Source organism: Bidens hawaiensis, unplaced genomic scaffold (genome assembly GCF_021521415.1).
Source record: "Bidens hawaiensis isolate Kalapana, Puna unplaced genomic scaffold, B.hawaiensis_p1.1 tig00016565_1, whole genome shotgun sequence".
NCBI lineage: Eukaryota > Viridiplantae > Streptophyta > Magnoliopsida > Asterales > Asteraceae > Bidens > Bidens hawaiensis.
Genome location: NW_027492520.1, coordinates 185007 through 211037, shown reverse-complemented (window position 1 = coordinate 211037; position 26031 = coordinate 185007). Strand labels below are relative to the sequence as shown.

General features: G+C 36.1%; 3 protein-coding genes and 1 pseudogene across 3 annotated transcripts; all 4 read right to left on the bottom strand.

Annotated features, from left to right (window-relative positions):
• Positions 1 to 321: 321 nt before the first annotated feature.
• Positions 322 to 8455, bottom strand: LOC143551760 (uncharacterized). Its single transcript, XM_077042122.1, has 7 exons — positions 8151 to 8455; positions 1885 to 1939; positions 1681 to 1755; positions 1478 to 1569; positions 1169 to 1250; positions 937 to 1020; positions 322 to 642 (listed from the first exon to the last, which is right to left on the bottom strand). The coding sequence occupies exons 1-7, from the start codon at positions 8453 to 8455 to the stop codon at positions 523 to 525; spliced, it is 813 nt and encodes a 270-aa protein (XP_076898237.1). The 3' UTR covers positions 322 to 522.
• Positions 8456 to 11523: 3068 nt separating this feature from the next.
• Positions 11524 to 12429, bottom strand: LOC143551743 (NADPH-dependent aldehyde reductase-like protein, chloroplastic pseudogene; annotated as a pseudogene).
• Positions 12430 to 13587: 1158 nt separating this feature from the next.
• LOC143551777 (cellulose synthase-like protein D4) lies at positions 13588 to 16493 on the bottom strand. The gene is made up of 2 exons (XM_077042136.1): positions 14688 to 16493; positions 13588 to 14566 (listed from the first exon to the last, which is right to left on the bottom strand). Exons 1-2 carry the CDS (start codon positions 16346 to 16348, stop codon positions 13624 to 13626), a joined length of 2604 nt encoding a protein of 867 aa, XP_076898251.1. The 5' UTR covers positions 16349 to 16493; the 3' UTR covers positions 13588 to 13623.
• Positions 16494 to 17161: 668 nt separating this feature from the next.
• LOC143551759 (protein NDH-DEPENDENT CYCLIC ELECTRON FLOW 5-like) lies at positions 17162 to 20398 on the bottom strand. Its single transcript, XM_077042121.1, has 3 exons — positions 19940 to 20398; positions 18499 to 18942; positions 17162 to 17444 (listed from the first exon to the last, which is right to left on the bottom strand). Exons 1-3 carry the CDS (start codon positions 20396 to 20398, stop codon positions 17250 to 17252), a joined length of 1098 nt encoding a protein of 365 aa, XP_076898236.1. The 3' UTR covers positions 17162 to 17249.
• Positions 20399 to 26031: the final 5633 nt, after the last annotated feature.

Sequence of the window (26031 nt, the reverse complement as noted above, 5' to 3'; positions counted from 1 at the left end):
TCTATAAAAACTAAAAATTATATTTATAACATGCATGCGACATAAAATTTATAAGCTACAGATTTCATAATTTATTATTTAAATATATTAAAATCTAGATTATAATGTATATGTATTAAAATTTAAGCTTTAAATCAGAACCTAAATTATTATGAGAATTTGAATATATTTCAATTATTTTTATTAAAATATGGCACACGACTTTAATTTAAACGAGCCAGCTAATGAGCGAGGCACGAGCTGAGCAGGCTCATTTACAAACGAGATGATTTCAAGCGAACTTCAAGTATCATCGTCTAGCGAATGCCGAATGTCCATACATATGTAAATTTTGCAGCAAAGATAGCATATAAAGAAGCCTATATTAACATGTGGCTTTGAGTTACATAAATACACATATATAATACTAATGTACGTCTATATACAATATAACTATAAATTAAAGACCCGCTTACCTCGGCCATTAGATTATATAAATAAGCTTATGTTCGGGTTGATGTACAAATTTGAATCGGTTTGATGTCAAGGAGATGGCCCTCCCAAATACTGAATCCACTCTTCCGGAGTCCCCTTTCTCATTTTCAGCATCTTTATCGCGTTGTTTGTTAACGGTATCGCAATTATGTCATAGTCTTTTGGAGCCTGCAAATAAATGGTTTTCATGTGACGCATATATTACCTAAAAAGTTGGTTACTCGCTTACTTGAAATAGAAACAACACTATAGTTTGTTCGCTTATTTTATATTTTTGGTTCTGTTATTTACTTTTAACTAATTCTAGATGTTGATTATCTTAACCAAAATTAATATTGTAGCCTATATAGATATATTTGTAACTCGAAAAATACTTTTGATGTATTACAATAATACATCTCCTCCCATTCGAGTTTTCTATAAACGTTTGCTAGAACGTATTATGATATATTATAAAAATACCTTCGGGGCCTTATGCAACTTCATGTTTGCTTCCTCGGGAGTTTTCTGACCTTTCTTTGAGTTGCAGCTTAAACAAGCGGTAACCTGATAAATAAAACAATCACAGTAGCATACGATAACAGTAGCACTTGTTAGATAAATTTGTGTTTGTGATGCTAATTGATAAAAACATCACTAGAATACGAATATACGATAACTTTGATTTATACAAATGACAACTCTTTTGTCTTACCAGGTTTTCCCAGTCCCATTCGCCACCACGTGATATAGGAAAAACATGGTCGATAGTTAAGTTTGTGGACGAAGAACAATACCTGTAGATATAAGAAATAACATGTCATAGTTGCATAGTGTCATACTACAAACTGAAATCAATACTTTTTTTAAAAAAAAAATTATGCTCGAGACTCGAGTTGTATCAGTCAAATTATGTCAACATGAAGAATCCAATCTCACATTTTCATTCATCTTGACAACTTTCAAGTGTTTTAGCTTAAATTTAGTAAAGATTTTAACATCTATGGTTTAGCAGAGTACTTACTGGCAAGAAAAGTTGTCACGGGCCAGTATGTTCTTTCGACTAAGTGTACTGATGATTTTTCTCCTCTTTACAACTTGAAGCAAATGCGGAACCTGACAGAACAGAAAAATGAAGCATTCAAACATTTGTTCAATTAAGATAGATGAATAATGTGTTTACCAGTACGATTAATAAACTGATAATATTGTAGTTAGCAATGTTACCCTTAGAACAGCAGGTATATAGAAGGATCCATTGACAGAGTTCACAGTTTGATCATAATACTCCAGAACATCAGCCTGCATATCATACATTCAAAAACTCTAGATAATTAAAATCCATGAACCGCAGATCATGATAAAACGGATTAAGGACCGGATTGAATTAATATCTCAATTTAGATTGTTACAAGTTTCCACATGTCTAACCTTTTCCATGAACTCCAAACAAATTGCACGTTTCCAGCAGACAACATTTATAGGCCTAGCACAATAATCATAATCAGATCCATTGATCACCATCAATATCCATCACATTATAGAGGTGTGCAAAGTCAGCTCGGTTCGGTTATGAGGGCTTAATGAAGGCTTACTATAACTGAGCTTCGGTTATGGAAGATTGCTTAACCATAGGTCCATAACCATAACCATATGGTCTATTAACCATTGGTTTCTGTTAAGTTCAGTTAATTGTCAATGTATTTTTTTTCTTTGTTCCAGTTAAAAATGGTTCGGTTATGGTGTTCCAAGCTCAATTATGAAATTTCGAAGATGAAATCAACTTCCAAGCTTGGTTATGGTGTTTCAAGCTATGTTATCGACAGCTGTAGCATAAATTTAAATGTTGGAAGCTGGAAATGGAAGTATAAAATTTGGAAAAACACAAATGTACAAGGTTCAGTTCGGTTTCAGTTAAAGCCAGTTAGCAAAGACACATTAACCGTAACCATAACCATCAGTTAATCAGATTCACTTAACCATAACCGTCGGTTATCTTCTGTTATGTTAATTTCAGTTTATTTTTCAGTTAACAGTTCAGTTTTTGCTCACCCCTAACGATCGGTATCATTCGAATAACACATCGATACATGTTAAACAGATCAACCCAATAATTAAGCAACAGCAATGCATCAAAAGATATACAAACACTTAACTAACAACAAATTTTCAGCAACAAATCATCAAATTTTAACCATAACCGTCGGTTTTGTTCTGTTATGTTAATTTCGGTTATGGCTAGGCTTTTACTCACTCCTAACAATCAGTATCACTCGAATAATACATAGATACATGTTAAACAGATCAACACCATAAATAAGAAACAACAATGCATCATTCAAAAGATATAAAAACAGTTGACTCATAAAATATTTTTAGCAAAACTCATCGTATTCAACCAAAATCATCAATCATCACATAACTTCATAGCAAAACTGAAAATCACAAATTAACCTGTAAGAGATATCAAAACACAAAACCTTTAAAACCAGTAAGACATCATCGCTCTCGTACCGAACCAGTACTTACTAACACCGTACCAAACACAATCGGTTACTGTACTCGGTTTATCATGTTTTCGGTATCGGTTATTTTCAATGCTACCAGTACCTATCATTTTGGTATACGGAATATCGTGTGAGTCAATTTCGTAAGGTATTCGGTATGTATTTTAAAACAGTTAACTAATAATAAATTCACAGTAACACCACATCAAATTGCAGTAATAGCCTGATCATCAATTATTATCATATAATAACTTCATAACACCAAAACTGAAAACCACAAAATAACCTGTACGAGATGTCCAGCTGTAACATCCCGAAATTTCCAAAATGATATTAATTATATTACTTAATAATAGAGGGAAAGTTTACTCGGGTTATCGGGAAATAAATAAATAGAGTAGGAATTGGTATGGGTCGGGCTAGTGTTGGGTAATGGATATGGGTTATGGACCTGGGTTATGAAAGAAGGAAGGAGAGTCCATGGGCTTAAGCCCATGATCCCTAAATATAAATACCATTAACCACCATTTAATCCTCATTCTCACATATTCCATACACACACACCCAAAACACACACGACCCGAACCAAGATCCGAAGGCGAAAACCCGAGCTTGTTGGTGCTGGAACGTTGTGACGGACCAAAACAACATCAAGGCTTAACCGTGTTCGTAGTTCGACTCGTTCAAGGTACGTTTATAGTTAGAAATCGTTCGTGTAGGTTCGGGTTGATTTGAGAAATGATAGATCTGAGTTTGTATGGTAAAAACGAATCCAACAAAGCTAATCTTACTGAAAATGGTTATGATTTGATGGGTTAATCGATTGATAAAAAGAACCCGTAACCTATATGCCTAAATCGCACCCTTTAAACATCGATGTTAGGTCGATTTGATGGTTGGGGTTTGTAGGCGCTGGTCAGACGATCCCGTGGGTACCTAAATCGAGTTATTTGGTTAAGAAACGAAGGTGATTAAGGGATTTAAGAACGAACAGTAGCTGCAGACGACAACTTCGCCTGCAAGCTAAGTTCGCCTGATGAACTTCGCCTGCAAGCTAAGTTCGCCTGACGACAACTTCGCCTAAAGTTAAGTTCGCCTGATGACAACTTCGCCTGCAAGCTAAGTTCGCCTAAGGTTGAACTTCGCCTGCAAGCCAAGTTCGCCTGATGACAACTTCGCCTAAAGCCAAGTTCGCCTGATGACAACTTCGCCCTGATGACAACTTCGCCTAAAGCCAAGTTCGCCTGATGACAACTTCGCCTAAAGCCAAGTTCGCCTGATGACAACTTCGCCTAAAGCCAAGTTCGCCTGATGACAACTTCGCCTAAAGCTAAGTTTGCCTAAGGTTTAACTTCGCCTAAAGCTAAGTTCGCCTAAGGTTTAACTTCGCCTAAAGCTAAGTTCGCCTAAGGTTTAACTTCGCCTAAAGTCAAGTTCGATTAGAGAATAGATTAAAACGATAAGTAAAAGTAAGCTAATACTAGGCCACCAGATTAGATCAGGCGAGTATTGATACGTGTAACTTATACAGTCAGCCGAGCTCAGTTAAAGAAGGGATTTACAACTATCAGAGGAAGAAGCAGAGTTCAGGTGAGTTTCTAGCCCCATTCCTTGTTATGTTTTCGGGGCTGTGTGCATACTCGATGTGTTGTTAATACATTTATCCTAAGTGATAAGTGTATGCCATATGTGATATATGTGATGGATATGAATGATTGCTTGTCGGTACGCGAACGATCTTCGGATATTGCGCGTACTGTCAGGTTAAAAATAAAGGTATGAATATTATATATCGAAGATGTATGAATATTACAAATGAATACTTGTCGGGGCGTGAACGATCTTCGGATATTGCACGTAACGACAAGGGGTATGGTTGTTAAATGAAGGATGTAAAGAACGCCTAGAATGTTTTTATGCTATGATGTAATTATTGTATATGTGAAGTATGTGTATACAGGTACACGAATGGTATGTGAGTTCTACGTTCGACATAGTAAGTTAGGATGGCAAATCCCTCTAACTTCTGTTGGACATAGACTTGGCAGGTGATGGCGTAGTTAAGGACTGCGTGCCTTATACGTGATGTAGATGATAGATGTAAACGTAGATAGAGACGGTAGGCCTTATACGTGTTATAGGAGATAGACGCCAACGTAGATAAGGACGGCGGACCTTATACGTAACGTAGATAAGGACTGCGGACCTTATACGTAATGTAGATAGGCGTCAGCACAGGAAAGGACTGTGGACCTTATACGTGCTTTAGCATGGGGGAGGACTGCGGACCTCGTACGTGCTATGAATTAGGTTGCAACATAGGGAAGGATCGTGGACCTTGTACGTGTTGTGGATGTATGATGGTATAGGGAAGGATCGCGGACCTTGTACGTACCATGAATGGTGAACATAGGTAAGGACTGCGGACCTTTTACGTGTTCACGATCGTGAGTACAGGTATGGACGGCGGACTATGAACGTACTCTCGGTAGACTGAGGTTAGTGATTGTAGATATGTATGTATGTATGGTAGCAAGTATGTATGTAGAACAGAAGGGTAACTAGTGAAGTATGGATATGTATCTTCGGATATGTATGTATGTGTTGTATTGTATGGCGTACGATTAACTAGAACTCACTCAGCGTAGCTGACTTTTAGTATGCACGCAGGTGAGTAGGATGAGGCAGCTCGTTTGAGGAGACACGTGGCAATGAATAAGAGGCTGGCATCGGAAGACTCAAGACGTTTAAGTTAAATGTTTCGATTATTTTGAAAGACAAAATGATGTTTTAAGACAAGACGTGTTTTGTTATGAAATGTTTTATGAAAGTTTTTATATTCCGCGAAAGTTTTAATGAACTCTTATTTATACGAATTGTGTTTATGAGTAAATCCGACGCTAAAGTAGGGCTATCGGGTTCGGGGCCTTACACCAGCACTAAGCCTTTAAAATAGGATAGATCATCACTCTCGTAAACAGGACATATCAATATATCCTTCTACAATAATTATAACTTTGTATAAAATTATATACAAAATTATGACTAAAGTAAGTAAATAAAATATATTATGTTACATACATAAAATAAAAAATAATATATATAGAAAATAAGTATAAATATAAATAAAATAAATAATTAATTAATAAAAAACGAGTCGAGCTCGAGCTTGAAAACCGTTTATACAATTTCTATAAACTGGAAGATAACATTATGTTAAGCAGATCACCACTATAATTAAGCAACAATTCATCATAAAATATACAAACAGTTACCTAACAATAAATAGTTATCAATTATCACATATTCACATAACTTCATACCAAAACTGAAAACCATAAATTGACCTGTACGAGATATCCAGCACTAAACCTCTAAAACAGGACAAATCATCATTCTTGTACCGAACAGGTACCAACCGACACTGTACCGAACCAGTACCAACAGAACACAACCGGTACATACCGAATACAATCGGTCCTGGTACCGGTACTCAGTTATCATGTTTTCGATATCGGTATCCTTCGGTTTCAGTAATTTTTCGACATTTTCAATGGTACCTATACCGCCCGACACTGTACCTAACTAGTACCGACCGAATACAATCGGTGCCGGTAATGGTACTCGGTTATCATGTTTTCGGTATAGTTATCCTTCGTTTTCAGTATCTTTTTCGACATTTTCAATGGTAGTAGGACCGAATCGAAAAAAACGGTACCGTATCGTTTAAGTTGTTTTCATGCTAACTGTGAGAATCAAGTAGTGTAATAGTGTATAGTGTAATTACACTACAATATAGTTAGGTACATAATTACACTACTTTATTTTCACATTTAGCACGTTTAATTTAATTTGAACATTAACTTTCCCTGGCCTAGATTAAGCAACAACAATGCATCAAAAGATATTTTAAACAGTTAACTAATAATAAATTCACACTAACACCTCATCAAATTGCAGTAACAGCTAGATCATCAATTACTATATAATAACTTCATACCACCAAAACTGAAAACCACAAATTATCACTAAAGTTAGTAAATAAAATATATTATGTTATATACAAAAAATAAAATTAAAATACATATAGAAAAATAAGTATAAATATAAGTAAAATAATTAACTAATTAACAAAAAACGAACCGAGCTCGAGCTTAAAAAACTACTCACAAGCCTAGAGCCTAGACGACACAATTTATATAAACTCGAAGATCACATTATGTTAACTAACAATTAACAGTTATCAGTTATCACATATTCACATAATAACTTCATAACACCAAAACTTAAAATCACAAATTAAATAACCTGTACGAGATGTCCAGCACTAAGCCTCTAAAACAGGACAGATCATCACTCTCATAAATAGGACATATCCTTGTATAATAATTATAATTTTGTATAAAATTATAAACTAAATTCTCACTAAAGTGATTAAATTTAATATACTAGTTTGAGGCCCGTGCACTACACGAGTAGTCTTAAAAATACAACATTTAATAAATAATCAATATGCAAGAAACAATAAACCCGTTAAACACTAATAATACATTCGTTGTACAATAGTTTTTAAAACAATTTTAAAGTAAATGATAATTATAAATATCAAATATTTGAAAAAAAAATAGGAAGTAAATATTAAACTAACATATTTTGAAGCATAATTTTAAGAATGTAACTATTATTTTACTATTATAAATTTGTTAAAAGGGTAGGTTTAATGTAAAAGTGGTAAAACTTGTAGTCTTTTATTTGAGTGTATAGATTACGTTACACACATACAAATAAAAAACACGACAGATCATCACTCTCATAAACACGACATATTAGTATATCCTTCTATAATAATTACAATTTTGTATAAAATTTTATACAAAATTATCACTAAAGTAAGTAAATAAAATGCATTATGTTATCTACTTATCTACATAGAATGAAATTAGCATATATAGAAAAGATAAGTACAAATTTAAGCAAAAAAAATAATTAATTAACAAAAAAAACGAGCCGGACTCGAGCTTAAAAAACTACTCACAGACGACACAATTTCTATAAACTCGAAGATCACATTATGTTAAACAGATCAACAACACTATAATAATTAAGCAACAATTCATGATAAAATATACAATCAGTTATAACTAACAATAAACAGTTATCAATTATCACATAATTAACTTCATAATTAACCTGTAGGAGATGTCGAGCACCAAGCCTCTAAAACACGATAACTCATCACTCTCATAATCCGGATCTCCTAACAAGTTATCATACACCGCATCCTGAATAATATCACCAACCGCATCATCTGATCTCGTGCTCTTCGAAGCAAATACTTTCGTACTTCGAGTACTTAACGTTTTGATCCTCCGTTTATCCGTTGTTGCTATTATTCCTCTACAGCTTCTTCCGACGTGTTTTGGATCAAAACCTAACGGCATTTCGTCCACGGAGTTGATCGGCAACAGTCGTCGGAGTACGGTGAATTCTGCCATAACGATCGAATTCGATCAAACTTCACGTAATTGAATTTGAGAGTGATTGAGTTGTGGAGGTTTTGGTTAAATTATTATTGCACGCAAAAATGAAAAATCTGTTAACCACATATTCCATCTTTTCCTCAACCAATATCTTTTGGTGTAAACGATTGTTAAATTACTATTCTGTCCCCGCATTTTAAATCTTGCACAACTAGTTTATCCGGGGTTTACTATCCAACAAGCCCCATTGCTTTACCAAAAATTGCTGTCATGTGCACAAAGTTGAGTGAACTTCATTGTAGGGGTGCACCTTATTTTGATATGGGTGTAAAAATGAAAGAAAAATTTAGAAAATATTTTCAAGAACTACCCGCTGTTTTGACATGTGCTGCTGCGTTAAACCCTTGCATCAATGTTGGTGGTGTTGAAGCTTTAATAGAAAAAATTTGTGATGAGCTAGAGTTAAACGACGATCAAAACCCCTATTATAACCAAACTTTAAAGAATGCTTTCAACACCACCTTGTCAAACATGTATGATGTTTACCTTACAAAATACGGGTCGTCTTCCCAAATTCATGACTCGTTAAGAGCTGTTGCCCAATCCCAATCCCAAACCGACCTTGAAATGGGGATGTACTACATGATTTGGGAAGACGCCGGTAAACGTCAAAAGGTAAACACCCCAAGCAGTGAACTTGGAAGGTATGGTGGTACCAACTTTGTGAAACACATAACTCCGGATGAATTTAGAAGTCTTGATTTGCTGGCTTGGTGGAGAGGTAAGGAGGATGAGTTTCCGATCCTCGCCGCCATGGCCAAAGATTTACTAACGGTCCAAGCTTCCACGGTAGCTTCGGAGTCTGCTTTTTCTGTTTCTGGCAGGGTTATATCGATTAGGAGGACTCGACTCACTCCACCAGCTGTAGAGATGTCGATTTGCTACAAGGATTACTTGGACTCTTTAGATAGGGCACAACATCAACGCTCACTCGAGGGGGAAATGGACTATGAGGCGGGCTTGTATGAAAACGAGGTCAATCAAGTACACACTCAACCAATGACCGATGAAGAAGCCGCGTACGACGATTACCTAAGGAATAGCTCGGGATCGGGTAGCGAAGAAAATTAGTTAAAGAAACAGCAAACATGGAGGCAAATAATGAGTAAGAAACAGCAAGTTGTTAATGTAATCGTGTCTAAGCATTCTTTAATGTTTGTATTTTTGAGTTACGAATATGCGATAACGATTTAATGTTTGTATTTTTAATGTAAAACATATAAATGAAAGTTATGTGTTTTTAATCTTCCAAGCAAAGAACCGTAACAACGAAAGCAAAGAATGGAGTCAGTCCGTTTTGCCTTGTAGTTACCGGTTTGCCTTGTAGTTACCGGTTTGTTTATACTGTGAAAAAATAATGGTTATTTAAAAAAAAAAAAAAAAAAAAAAAACCGGTTTTTAAAAAACCGGTTAATAAAAAAACCGGTTTATTAACCGGTTTCTAAACCGGTCCTAACCGGTTAGACCGGTTAGGGTTTTCAGATACAAAAACCGGTTATTAACCGGTCCGGTTATTAACCGAACCGGTTTTTTTCCGGGCCAAAAAAAACCGGTCCGGTTAATAACCAAACCGGTTTTTTTAAAAAAACCGATTTGTGCACCTCTATATGGAAGCATGGAACCCGTGCATAATTACTCCAAATATATGAGGCCCATGAGCCTATGGGGTATACTACGGATGACGTGTTTCGGATCAAATATTCATACTGGTATCTGTATCAGTTTAGCTTATTTGGTACAGTGGTACAGGTATCGATACTTGTTTTTGTTGAATTTTGGTCCATGTACAATCAGGTATCGGTACGAGTACGTTTGGTATTTTGTACCTGTTTGGAATATATATGGGTTTAATTGGGATTCTACATATTTAATATATAAAATAAATTTTCCAACCATATTGTTATTGAACAAGTATTACACGCTTCTTCAATATTAAATAATACAACATTCGAACAAAAAAACACATCACTTAATGTTGGCGACCGGGTTAGGGTAAATCGGTGACTAATTTGGTGCTTGTACGAATTTAGTACCCGCCACATACGTGTACTCGTATCGATACCCGGACTAATTTAGATTAATTATTACTCGTACCGGTACCGGTTTCAAGATTGCAAGAGATTTGGAAATAAAAAGGCAAAGCGGTACATAAACGGGTACCATACCAAAAAACCCTACATGTACTCGTACCATACGGAAAATTTCGGTACGGATATTAGTACATGTTTTTATTAATTTTATGTACGGGTACAGATTCATGTGTTGTACCCATCGCATCCTAGGGTATACCCCATGCCGCCATGCGTTACCATGCGGGGGGCTGCGTGGCTCATGTGAGCCAACTAAAATACCGCACCGGTGGTGTCCAAGCCACACTTCACAAGGGCCAAATGGCCCAGGCCACATGGCTCGTGCACCCTCTTGTCCAATTAAACTTTTTTTCTTTTTATTTTTCTTGTTATCGAATAATATAATAAATGAAATGGTGAATAATGGAGTATAAGTGTATAATATAGGTTGAAGGGTGAAGAAAAAGTTCAGGGATGATAATGTGACATGATAATGTGACGAATGATCTAGAATGCTTCAGTGCAAAGTAGCCTCTAATTATGGCACCGGAGAATCTTGATGATGGTGATGATTTTCACTATGACACAGCTTTTGATGAGGCTTTTGGGCATATGCGGGTTGATGCGGAAAACCCACCAGCTGACGAACTCGAGAATCCTTGATGATCCATGGGCGTATTATAATGGTGATGATTTTGATGTAAACGCAAATTTTGATGAGGCATTTAGTCATGACTCGCGAGTCAAACCGAAAAGCTCATCAATTACATAGCAGGAAAACGACCAGAAGACCCCCTATGAAGAGGATTAGTACATCGGATTCAAAACACGATATAACCACGACCCGTATAAATACGAAGACGCTTCAAATTCGAATAATTCGAACGACTAGTTGCATAATGAAAATTATCATGTTTTATTTTAACGAAATTTTAGAAAACATAGTCAAAACTTTCAAATTTCAACAACAAAAGTCAAAATTACCAACAAACTTATTACACAAAGTCAACACTCATACAAACCCACCGTTGACTCGAACCACTTGACCATTAACCCACTCACCAGCATCACTAGCCAAGAACCCAACCACCGGTGCAACATCACCCGGCACCCCTAACCGACCCAATGGAACTTGATCAACCAACTTACTAACCATCTCCTCACTCTTCCCTTCAAAAAACAACTCCGTCGCGATCGGCCCAGGCGCGACACAATTTGCGGTTATCTTCGTCCCTTTCAACTCCTTCGCGAGTATTTTCACCATCGCTTCCACCGCGGCTTTAGACGCTGTGTAAGCCCCGTACCCTGGCCTCGGTGCCGCCACTAACGACGTCGTTAGACAAATAATCCTGCCCCCACCACCTTGTTTTAGCCGCTTCGCGGCCTCCACACAGCATAAATACGCGCCACGTGTGTTGACCGCGAAGATCCTGTCGAATTCCTCCACAGAGAAATTCGATATGGAGCTGTAAGTGGCGTCCAATACGCCTGCCGCATTTACTAAAATGTACACAGGCGTATTGAATGCTAACTCAGCGGTGTCAAAAAGGTGTTTTACTTGGGTGGGGTCAGAGACGTCAGCTTTGACTGAAACTGCTGACTGGGAACTAGAACTGGAATTGGAATTTGAATTAATTTCTGACACGACTGTATCAGCTTGTGTGGAATTTGAATCATAATTAATGACGAGTTTTGCGCCGAGGGAGGCGAGGTGGAGGGAGATGGCTTTGCCGATACCACAAGAGCCGCCCGTGATGATTGCGACACGGCCGTCGAGGATGGGCGGAGATTGGGTGGTTGTTTCACTAGCCATGAAGTAATATATGATTTTTTAGTTACGAGTTTGAGCCTTTAAAATAAAGTCTAATGCTAAGATGGAAAAAAAATTGTCTATTGAAAATGTATGGAGGTATGTAATATTAATAGGTGCACTTGGTGGCTAGTGATTAATCTTCGTCATTGCTTAAGTCACATGACTCTTTGTGACTATATTGCTTTGAATAATGAAATAAGATCTTGTAATGATATTATAATAAGTTTTTATTCTTATTTTAAAGTTTTTAAAAATCCTACTTAAGTATTAGTTAATGATCAATGCATATAAAATTCATAAAACATGAAAATTGAGTTTTCTTTTTCATAGACCATTTATTTATGCTCTGTCTAAATAGACTTAACTGCATGGTTGGTCATGTGATTTACAATTTTAACATTCTTGCTCCTATGGTTTAATAATTACACAAGTGATTCCAATGGTTAGAAAAATATACACTAATGGTTCTGACAATTTTGTCAGAACCATTAGTGTATATTTTTCTAACCATTGGAATCACTTGTGTAATTATTAAACCATAGGAGCAAGAATGTTAAAATTGTTAGAACCATTAGTGTATATTTTTCTAACCACCATGATCAATTCTGTAATTATTAAACTATAGGGAGCAAGCGTGTAAAAACTATAAACCGTAGAGACCAACCATGCACTTAGTCATCTAAATGTAAAAAGGTTTTGTTATTGGAAAACATATTTTAATGCTATTTAATTTATTATACTTTTATTATAAAATTTATAAAATATTTTTTTGATTATTAATAATTCTAAATAGATCGTATTTTTATAATTTAAATTATGGTATGTTAGTCGATAATAATCTATACTGGTATCAATGTATTATGATCAATAACATTTTTAACTTACATTTTCGTTGTTAAAGTGATTCATCTTTAATGGAATTGTAACTTTGTTTGCCTTGGGGAACAATAGACGTATTTTTATCACAATCAGAATGTTGTAAATTGTTTTAAATCAGTATAAATTAAAGAGTTTAATTGTTAGATATATGAATGCTAATAACCTATATGAGTAAATAGCATAAATCTTACTGCCCAAAACTTATATGTTAACAAAACTCATGGTTAAAGGAGTATTAAAATACATTCCTTAATAATATTTGCAACTAAAAATCTAAAATACATTACTCCTAAAAAAAAAAAAAAAAACATAACTAAACATGCTACAAACAACAAACTTTATTCTTTTAGGGAAATTCAAAATTAGACGCGGGAGCCCTCAGCCGGAGCGGCGCTAGGGTTAATCGCAACCCACAACAACGAGAGTGTGATCGCGATTAACCCAGACCAAACAAACACAATCGTGGGCGTCTTCCGCCTCCTCCCCATCAACCCTTTAAAAAACGGGTACAAATGCGCCAACACCCAAAAACTAAAAAACGCGCCCCCCGCAAACTTCCCCCATTGCGGGGCCACACTATAAATCGTCCTCGCGAACGCAACCACCATCGCCAAAACATTAAGCATCGCGATAACAATAGGCGGGATCATAAGCGACGTCCATTTCACTAAATAAAGCTCGGCGTAAATATCGTCCCCGTCTTCAACCGACTTCGCGGTCAAAGTAAACGAGATCTCAATACCCGCAATCACCTTCAAAAGCCCTTGAATGACCGCGGCTAGATGCGAACTCGTACCCGATATTAACCAAAACTGCTCGTTACGCCACCAGTCTTCGAGCGACACCTCCGACCACCGAACTTCCAAAACCGCCAACCCGATTAAACATAATGTCATCAACAAAAGGAATATAAGAAATGTAGCATTGACATGTTTGACTATGAATTGACCCGATAATAATGAGAGCGCGGGTAGGAAACAATACACGATTAGGAAAAGAGACGTGAACGGGTAGATTCCAACGTTTAAGTAAGCTAAACGTTGGAGCCATTTAAGGCGTTTCGAAGCTAGAAACGCGTTGTTTCTTGAGAAGAAAATTTCAACCGAGCCCGTGGCCCACCGAAGGACTTGGTGGAGCCTATCGGTTAAGTTTATTGGAGCTGACCCGCGGAAAGCGTCTCGTTTTGTTAGGCAGTAGATTGACCGCCACCCACGGTTATGCATTCGGTACCCCGTTACCACGTCTTCGGTCACTGACCCGTATATCCAACCCACTCGATCGCCCCACTCGGTTTTGTCCTCGTACCTGTGTTTAATGGTTCGGTTTTTAAGTTTTAACGTATCAAAACAGTTTGACCATGGTTGACCAAATGAATAAAACATTAAAACTACATTAACTGATTAACATATACAAAAAGTTTCATTACCAGCATGATATCACAGATACAGCTTCAGCAACTGTAGTGGCGTCAAGCGGTTCATGGGCTTCCCGAAGGGCGCCAGGCGGTCGACCGTACCTGACCATTGGGTGGTCGGCAAGCGGGCGGCCTTGAAACTCGGCTACAGGTATCGAATTCGACAAAAGTATCGAGTTTCCAAACCGTCTCGGTAAGTCTTTAACATTAAGGTCCGGGTCAAAGTCAGTAGTCTTCAATGCCTGTGTCTCGGAAGCCGATTCGGTACCATCACGCCCCTTCTTTCCGAGCCCGAGATTCGGTGGATCAAACCCGTACAATGCGAACCGTCTAAACATACATCCCGTTCCCACATAGAACGGGCCTTGGACCCCGTCAAGGGCCCGCATGTTTCCATCAAAGAAAACGGTGTTATGATTAGCGTAACGGTCTGAAGGATCAATTCCTTCAAACCGTTGCGGGAACTGAATGTAGCAAATGTCGTCACCACCGCCGTCCATCATGAAGCATATTCCTTCTCGAACCGCCATACAATTGTTTACATAATGATCACAGTCCAAGTTTAAAATAAACGGCCCGTTTGACAGGACCGCAGAGGAACGAACTAACGCGTTCATCGCCCCGGCTTTCTTGTTATGGTCATAGCCGGGGCGTTTCTCTCGTGACATGTATACAAACATCGGTAATCTTATATCGACACCCGAGTAGTCAACCAAACCTTCCTCTGACCCGTATAATGGGTCACGGGATGGAGGTTTTAGCATTACTTGTAAAATACCCGCGTGATCGCCTTTGGCGTGATCACGGGTCGGGGAAGCCCACGTACCAGGCCAATGATTTCCGTCGGCCATCCACGTGGCCCGTTTGACTTTTATTGGCTCGGTCGGGTCAACGCCACTTTCCCGAATGTTTTTCATCGCCTTCATCTCCTCTCTCGCGTTAAACGCATCCGATCTTCTTCGTATCGTATCCGCCAAGTTATTAATCCGCACCTTAAACTCGTCATACTCCCGTTTCACCCGCCTCCGATCTTTAACGAAATCCGTCCGTTTCTTGTTCTTTGTCGGATCACCTTTCAACGAGAAATAAGTATCCGGATTACGCGGTTCAATGTTGTGTTTTCGACAAAACGGGACCCACAAGTCGGCTAACCCGCAAGCCTCGGCCATTGCCTCAAACGTCAAAAGCGCACCACCGTCATCGGATATGTAACAAGCAAGCTTCTCAACCGGGTACTCAACCGCCAGGATCGAAAGAATGGTATTGGCAGTGACCAAAACCGGCTCTTTCTCCGGATCAGCAGTCGATACAAAAAAATCAAGACCGGGAAGGTCAGACCGACCGTCTGGATTCGTCGTTTTATCATCCGTTTCGAACTTATCATGAAGCAGCTCGAGGTCAACCGAACGGTTGACCGGGCAAAGTTTCGGGATTTGATCAAGAATCCAAGAAAACGCGAACCAAAGCTCGCATGTAATGGACATGAACCATAACCACACTGCATCATCATTTACGTGTGTAACTCGCCATGTTAAAAAGAAACACAACACGATAAAGCGAATCGCTATTAATAATCTATACGGGGTGATGATATTCGATGCTATTGGTATTCTTTGGGTGAGCGGCTGCCATGGTTCATCGGTCGAATCTCCAAATGCATCAACATTGCTCATTTTATACGGTTATTTGCATCCTGCATACAATGCAGTTTCTTTCTATGCATCAAAAAAACAATATGCACAAATCTTAAACCTGCAGCTGATGTCTCGGGTTGAATGTTCGAGATGCAAACCGAAATTTTGCAGATTGGCAGGAGGATATTATATTATTATTGTTTGATTCATGTTGTTTTCTAAAAATAGTAACTTTAACAGAAATCTTTTAGGGACAAAATGAAGGGTTAATAATATTCTGTCAACAGTAGGGCCGTCCAAACCGCTCGTCGCTCGAACTCGCTCGGAAAATGCTCGCTCGATTGTAAAAGAGCCTCTCTGCTCGGTTCGGTTCGGCTCGAATACTTTTAATTTATTTTTTATATAATTATATATGAACAAATATATAAACATAGAGACAAAACACATAAATATAAGCTTACAATTATTTTAACCCCTTTAAATTTTTCCTATTCCGTCAATTTTATTGTTTTATTTGTTCGCTTCAAGTTTTTAGAATACTATAAGTTTGTTTACATGATCATTATATCTCACTTCAAAGTTAATTTTAATAAAAATTTACAATCTATTACACGTTTATTTAAAAACTACTAATTTTATTTATAATATATATAATTTACAACCTTCAAACTTGTTTCTTATTGAAAGTTTTAAAGTGAAAAAGAAATAAATAATGCTTGAAATCGCTCGATGTTCTATCGAAAAATGCTCGATTCGATTTTGGCCTGTTTTGGTTCGGTTGTAAACGAGCCAAGCAACGAGCAAGCCTTCGCTCGGTTTGTGAACAGCCCTAGTCAACAGTGGTCTAAAGTCTAAACCAAGTAACTATTATTATTAGAATTTGATATAATGTTTTATACATATGATGTAATGTGAAATGTAGTAAATAATGTACACATACTTAAGAATTTGGGTTATGCAGATGCTGCACGCCTCTCCATTCGGATTCAGGACCTATGGTCACCGGTTTGAGCAATGCAGCTTGACCGACGCATAGAAACGAGTACTTGCCGTATGGTTTGTGGCTCGAGCCAGGGCTGAAAAGGTACAACTCGTTAAAGCCTTCTCTACCCACCACCACCGAGTTCCTTTTACCCTGCAAGACACGATGCGCAAGAGTTTTATTACTTTATACGAAATGATTCGTATATTCTTTTATTTCAGACTTCATATTTTGTTAACATTGCAAATAAACGCCAGAATATAAAGTAGTTTCATATTTTATTTTAAATTAGTTATATATACATTTTATTTATTTTTAAAGCATTTATGACGCCATCCGTTTTGGAAACCGATCCAATTATAAACTGGTCATCTTACCGATCCACTAGTCAGACAAGTTTTATAAACCGAATAGCGCCATAAATAATTTTAAAATTTAAAACCATATATAGTAATTTAAAACAAAATATGAAACTAATTAATATATTGGTTAATTTGGTATGGATTTGCAATTTTAATAATACAAAAACCTTAAATAATTGAAGTAGGAAGCCTGGAATAGTAAATGAGTCAAAAAATTACATTTTGAACAAAAAACCAAAAAATAAATAAATAAATCCGATACGACCACTCTGTCCGGTTCACCAGTTCAACCAGTCCGACCAGTACCCAGCCGATTCAAAGAGGCTTAACCCGACCCAATTTGTACCTTATTCCCGGCCGATCATGAAAACAGGTATATTAGCCATTTAAAAAAACACTATATATTAGGGTGTGCATTGTGCGGTTTTGGGCTAAAACCAAAACTTCGGTTTTCGGATTTTTGAAACCGTTCAGTTTCGGTTTGGTTTCGGTTTTTTCAATTTTTATCATTTGATATTGAAAATTATAGGCCGAAAAAAGTTGGCCCAAAATAACTAATTTAGGTATAAAATAATTTGGTTAATAATTAACTGACTGTTATACATTTGGCCAAAAAATATATGAGTTACATATTTATCAAATTCTTATAAATTACTAAGAATAAAAAATAAAAAAATAAAAAGCTAGAAATTTGGTTCGGTTTTTTCAGATTTTATTACATGCAAAACCAAAACTGAACCAAACCATCGGTTTTTGTTTCAGTTCAATTTTTTTCGGTTTTTCTGGTTTCGGATCTTTTTATTTCTTACACACCCCTCCTACTATGTATGTTTTAAGAAAAGTACCCTATCCATGATGGTAAAATTCCTAGGAGCACTTGTATATATCAAACTCAACTTCTCAGTCAAATGCTTATAACTATCCTCTTCTTCACCTTCACCTTCTTCATCACTCAACCCATCTTTCCGGTTTCCACGTCCCCAGCCCGACAAAAAATGTTTAAACCCCGACTGGACCCAACCCGAATCGTTTTTATTAACATCCGGAGGAACAATGCTGAAGTTTGAGAAAACCGGTGGCTTAACATAATAACTAGAGCGATCAAGCCCGAGTGCATAGGCTGCTTCCGGCGTGCTTATAGCCAAGTGTCCGATGATCGAGCCCGTTAGCTGCAATGGTGATGATCTTGAGTTGGTGATCATAATCTCTGAGGTTATTGCATCTTGTTGTAAAGTTATAATGTGTTTGAATTCTATTTTGTCTTCTGGATTGGTGCTGATCAACTCTACCTACACAATATAATCAAATCATATTTAGTTGTTCAGAACTCTAATTTCAAGTAAGTAATAATGATAACAGAATATAATTGTATCAAGAGTATGGTATGCATTGAAAGTTGTACAAGTAATTATGTAGTTATTACTAGACAAATAACTAAAATTCTAGTTTATTTATTTAGAGTGTGATGTTTAAGTGTGTAACAAAAATTTTAGTTCCAAAGTTTTGTTCTAGGTTGAGATACTCAGATTGATTACTTATAGTTAGTGCTGTGTATTGGTCAGTTATGGTGACGCCAGGCACTCGTCGGGCGGTGTGGTATCGACTTGAAATTAGTTGGGATTAATAGGTTTTAATCGGATTGAAATTTTATACGTAATTTTCAAACTTATTAATCGGATTGGATAAATAAAGTTTATTTTTTTAAATAATTCAAAGATTTTGACCGAAATTTGACTGCCTTTGACCGATTACTGATTTTGGGCGCCGATTAGTTGAAATCGCATCGGCAACCCATTGATTAGCGATTAGCCGATTAATAGAGTGTGTGTACATAAAAGACTGAAAACTATGCATTAAAGTCCGACCCGATTAATCCCTAGTCCCCACCCCACCGCCTCGACTAGCGATTTTTACAACACTGGAAATGGGTACAATTCAGTTTTGCTTTTACCAATTTCAAAACTTTTGAACCTGATAAATAGCGCAAAATAATGTATTTGGGCCTGAAACTTTGAGCCTAAATGCTTTTGTTAATTGATAATCACATTTTAGTTAATAATTAATTAATTAATTATTACACATTCTTTAACCTACAATATTTAAACTACATTATTTATTAATTTCTTATAAATAACTTAAAATCGGTTTTATCAGTTCAGTTCAGTTTTTTCGTTTCTTGGTTGATAGCAAAACCGAACCCAAAACCAAAAATTCAACTTCTTAAAAACATAAAACCACACATCAGGTTCGATTATTTCAGTTCGAAATGTAAAACCGAAAACTGACCCGAACCGACTCATCCAGACTCCCCCCAACACTCCAAACATCCCACACACTCGGACACCACCCCACCCCACTTCCCTCACATCTAAACTCAACCGAAACACCACCACGAATAACCACACCATCACCATCACCATCACCATCCTCACTCACATTCGTATGCAACAACTCCAACAACCCACCATGCCACATGGGCGCCTTGTAAGACGTAACAAGTCCACTTGGCAACATAACAGTGGCTGAACTCCCATTGTTTAGCCTCAGTTTGACCACACAGCTGTTGCCTAGGCTCGTGAATGAAGCCCCGTGGCCACTGAACTCGGTTTCGAGGTAGGTGGTGTATGGAGTTGATGAGACTTTTGGTATGTGGATGAAATTGTTGTGGTGTTTGGTTGGGTTAGTGGTGAGTTTTGGGATGAAGGGTGAAGAGAAGATGGACTTGTTAATGGTAGATAATGCCATGGTGGTTTGTCATATAAGAGAAAAGATCATATGTTGGTTTTATAAAATGGTAGATAATGCCATTGTGGTTTGTCATATTTTGTGGTGTCCTCGTTATGGTTGGACCATGTTGTTTTAATCTGATTTATGTTTTTTTGTAAGGTGTGTGTGTAGCGGTTTTTGACTAAAATCAAACTGAAAACCAAAACTTCGGTTTTTTGAAACCGTTTGGTTTCGGTTTTTCGGTTTTCGTTTTGGTTTCAGTTTTTGGTTTTTGCCATTTGAGTTTGGCAAAAATAATAAATTTAAGTATAAATAATTTTATTAATTATAAAATAATAGACTATTATACATTTAATCAAAAATATTGAAGTTACATATTTATTAAATTCTTATAGATTACTTAATATAAAATATAAAAAAAAATAGGAATTCGGTTCGGTTTTTCAGTTTTTTTACATGCAAAACCGAAATGAATCGTTAGTGCGGTTTTTACAAAAAACATAAAACCAAACCGTCGGTTTTTGTTTCGGTTTGGATTTTTCGGTTTTCGGATCAATTTTTTCGGTTTCTTGCACACACCCCTAGTTATTAGAGTTTGGCTTGGGTGTTTAATAAAGTGTATATATTTTAACTCGTCTGATTATTCAAATCATTAAGTGTAATGTAAATGTGAAATTTTGCTATTTAAAAAAATTGTGCATATTATTATGGGGGTCGCCCCTAAAAGAAGTCTTTTGTCTAATTTAGTAGCTTTTTTAATATTCTCGTTAAAATGCTACGTCTGAATCAGTCAACGTTAAATGTTTGGTTCACTGTAAGTACACATTTAAATCGGTTCGCAAATATCTTACCATTAAACTTCAAAATACTTACCCATTAAGTTTCAAAATAATATTGAATGGAAATATTTTATCTATCCCTTTTTGTTATTTCACATATGTTCATAACCATGAGTTTGCCACTAACGTAAGTCTCCTTGCCCCCCCCCATCATATCGGTGTACTCAACACTTACTGGCTTAGACTCTCTTAACAATGTAGGTCTCTTATTGACTCAGCACTTAATGACGGAAAGATTGCCAAACAACCCATAAGTAGTCTATGTTGATGACATGTGACGCTTCTCTTCGTTATGATTAAGGGGTATCTATGTCCTAAAACCTAAACTTTCACCCACGTGTTTCTTAAAGTACAACGTAGAAAATTCAGTACAAAAAGTATAACAAAAAAAATTAAGGTACAAAAATTTCAACACAAAGCAAAAAATCCAGTACATAAAATCTAGTACAAAAATGTTGTACTAACATACTAAAAACCCAGTTATTTTTGTACTCATAATTTTTATTTTTTATATAAAAATATGATAATCAAACAAAAATAAAAAAAGCACGGTTTCATGGTGATTTTCTTTTAAATATAGTAATCAAACTAAAAATAAAAAATTCAGCATCTCATTTATAGTTGTAACACTCATTGGGTAGAGCGATATAGTGACACAAAGTTGTTGGCTAGAGAGAGAAGCATGTCACGTTTCTCGCGTGGAGTGAAGTTGTTCTAGTATGTTTCTTAGTATCGATTCTCGCTTAACTCTCTACATGATTGATTAATATCTATTAGCTTTGTTTCTTTGGGTTTCTCTATTTCGCCCTTTCATGGTCATCGAATGAAACACTACATTGCATTAAGTTACCACTTACTAACGTTTGTTGTAAAGAGAGGAACATCTACACAAATGTGTCGGCTAGATTGAACATCAACTTGTGATTTAGTCCTTGATCCTGGTTGCCTTGGAGCGGCATGGTCGTGCCCCTAGCATGTCCACGGCCATGTCTCGTCATACTTGATGGATTTCTTCGGTTTTTACTTCTTTTCTTCGAAAGAGATTTTATTTATGCAAAATAAAAAAGAAACATATTTAGTATCTAATCATGTGAATATGAAATGAAAATAGTTAAGATGAAAAAAGGGATGTTGAAGATCTTTCCATATTTGGGTTTGCTAGTTTCTATATAAAGCCACATTACCCATATTTGTTGACTATGAATACCAATTTAGGCTCAAAGGATAACTTTGTCGACTTTTTATTAAGAAAATATGAAATGAGGGCATCTAAAATGAAGTTTTATAATTATGAGAAAAAAATAGAATTATTTTCATGTTTCAAACTATATATTAATACAATTAAAAGTACACAACTCGGGTTTGTTTGTTGTTAATTTAGTAGTTTAGTTATAAGAGCCCTTTGGCCTCCCAACTCCGGCATTAACGTTATAGCGGCAATTTGGTATACATGGGTTCCGTTGAAGTGTAACATTTTTGCATGGAGGGCGGTACAAAACGAACTTCCTTCATATGAAGGCCTTAGCAAGAGAACATAGGGGGTTCATGACTCGAGTCGAGATGTGTTCTTTGTGAGTCATGAGAGGACCTGGTTAACCACATCCTTACATGATGTTTTCTCGCCTCGGTGGTGTGGAAACACGTCAGCTCGTGGTGCAAAATTCCCCAAGTCTTTTGTGTTTTTGGTGGAAGATCTTTTCTTGTTGCATAATAGTTTGAGGATAGGCGAGTACAAGAAAAAGGAGATTCACGAAATTATGATCATTGCAAGTTGGGAGGAACTGGAAGGCGAGAAACGAGAAATGGTACGTGATGGTCGGGCAAAAATCGTGTATATTATTATAGTTTTTGTTTACTTTTAGTTTAAATATTATGTGAAATTTGGTATTTCAAGCGTGTTTATGTGCTTCAGGATACTTGACGTTAAGGACGCTTATCGGGATGAATTACGGGCTTGGAACGAAGATGTAGAAGACTCATGACGATTGACACGTTTTCCTATGCAAAATAAATGAAGAAAATAAAGAAAATTCTGTCAGACGCCTTTAGCGCGGTGCTAAAGGGTCCTGATGGTGATGTCAGCGTATCTCTAAGATCATCAGAATTTTGAGTCTTTAGCGCGGCGCGAAAATCACACCCTTGGGATGTTAGCGACGCGCTAAGATCCTCCTGACAGGAAAAATAACCATAACTTTGATATAATCAGTTTTTCAGCCCCCATTCGACCATCCCGAAGCCTCCGGTTCGTCCGTTCATCACATGCTTTCATCCTCTCATCAGATAAGCGAATCTTTCGTGATGCCGATGTCAGGCTAAACCATTGTATTCACTTTAGGCTAGGGTTTTGTGTAAACTAACTTTGATCAGATTCTATGTTTTGAATGAGTATGAACTTGATTGATTGTTTTTAATCTTGTTTTACATTATGAATTGATTGTTTAAACAGTTTATGATTTTGATTATCAAACTTTGCATCACTTATCTGGTTGTGTTCATAGGGTTAGCTCTTATGTCACTGAACCAGTAATCGTTAGTTATTGCTTAAAATTGGTTTTCATACATTAAACTGGTAATTGGGTAAACCGGAGTTCAGCTGTGTCAACAATTCGGTTAGGGTATCGTTTGTCCTCACAACCCAACTGTTAGGTTTAGTAATTACTGCGCAATTAATATTAAAGAATCTGTGATTAGTCAGTTATCACTTTACCTGAACCTGAAGTTAATCTTCTCTCATAATTGTTCACAACTTTAAAAGTAATCATGTGTTCTTATAATCATCTTTACAAACTGCTTGACATCGACTGCCCGCTTTAGTTAGTTAATTAATAATCATGAACTTTACTTGCACTTTCCACTGATTCCCTGTGGAGGCGACCTTACTTACCCATACTAGTTATAGGTATTTAAGTTTTATAAATACTTGTTTTTTATTAGAGCACGACATCTACGTCAGTACGGAGACAAATAAGCTAAATTAGAAGAGGTTTTGGATATGTCAAGGCTTTAAGTTTCTTATAACTCAAAAATAGGTCTAATAGTTTTGATAAGAGTTGGTCTAATTGTTATAAAAACGTTTTAATGTAGCTTATTTTAGGGAAGCGGTGGCTCCTCCGTATTTGATGAATTTTTTTTTTTTTTAAATAATCGAAGTTTTATATAATTTACTATAAAACGATTACAATAAAGTGGTAGGCAAACGGGCAACAGCTGCGCCGCAACCCCCTGTTGAACAGCAAAGCCAATCGCTTATACACATGCATATTAACTCATAATTGTGTTGGGTACAAGTATTGACATATATATCAAATTGTTTTTAGTGGTTTGGCGGTTCGAATCGATTTAATTCTATTTTAAAATTATTAGTTTGTATTTAAAATATCTCAATATGATAAAAATGATTCATAACTATAAAACATATACATAACATAAAAAACGAAAAAAAAGTACCTATTGTTATAATTCTACCTCTAACTATAACGAGATTAATGTTGTTATTCTTTTACTTTGAATAACTAATAAAGAAGGAAGATATAAAGTAGATATGTAAATTCTGGATAATGATAACTCGTTACAATATATGGTATTTATAATACCAAAACAATTGTTTATAGATACTGGGGGGGGGGGGGGGTTACATAATTGGTTTGACAAAATAAAAATGGGTCATACAAAATCGTCGGTGGTTAATAACACATGTAATAGAAGTTAAATATCCGATTCCTAGTATTATATTATACCAGACAAAAACCTTATAGGCTTAGACCCTGAAAAGCAAATGGTGTATCGTTTGAAACCCAAATGACTTATCTAGCTGTTTTGTTTATATTTCCATAACCTTTTATCAATCCATGACAAAAAAATATAAGACATGATGAATAAATTCATGAAATGAAAAATATAAAAATAAAAGCATAGTGTCCCAAAAACAATGAAAGTTGAGTAAAAGTTTAAAACCGAGAATTTGATTAATCCACAAAGACCAAAACTACATTTCTCAGGATCCATGGTTTAATAATAAAAACATATATTTGAAAAAAAAATAAAATTATTCACGAATTTTAATGGTCAATAGAGTGATGGACCGTTTTGATTCAACCAATGAATTTAAAACTTATTTTTCCAGAATTTCCAAGAATCAAAATGACTAGAATAATATTTGGTCCATATTTAAGGCCACATGTCGCATGCTTCATGTTCTTCTTTTCCCTTGCATTTTCGTCAAAAATAAGATGATTTTTCTTTTATTAAATAATAATAGTAACAGTTATCTACAAATTGAGTTCATTCAAATGTAAGGTCTTAGTTTAAGTTTCATCTTTGATAAAATAAAATAGCAATTTTGGCTTTGGCTAACGGGATTTCATATATATGGTGGGTTTCTTTAAAAGAACATTATTTAGACGGGATTGATGGGATGGACAATTTTACGAGCTTTCTTTTATGAGCTTGTCAACCTAGCACCTCGTGTTTATGTACTTGGGAAATGAAGATGACATGATAAATCTGTGGTCTGTCAGTGATTCAAATTGCCATTAATGCTAATATATATGTTTAATAAATAAATAAAAAACAAAATAGTCTTTTATACATATACTTATACTTTGCCCCGTATCTTTACCAAATTTTGTTTCATCTTATAACAACATACATATTTCCCCTCCCTTTACTAATGAATTTCTTTTAATTTATTCTTAAACCAAGTTTCCTTCACGTTTTCTAAAAAAACATTTTCTAGGGTGTAAACGAGTCAAGCCTGAGTTCAGCTCGTTTAATTTATACGGAGCTCGAGCTCTTTTTCTTAAAGTTTGAGCT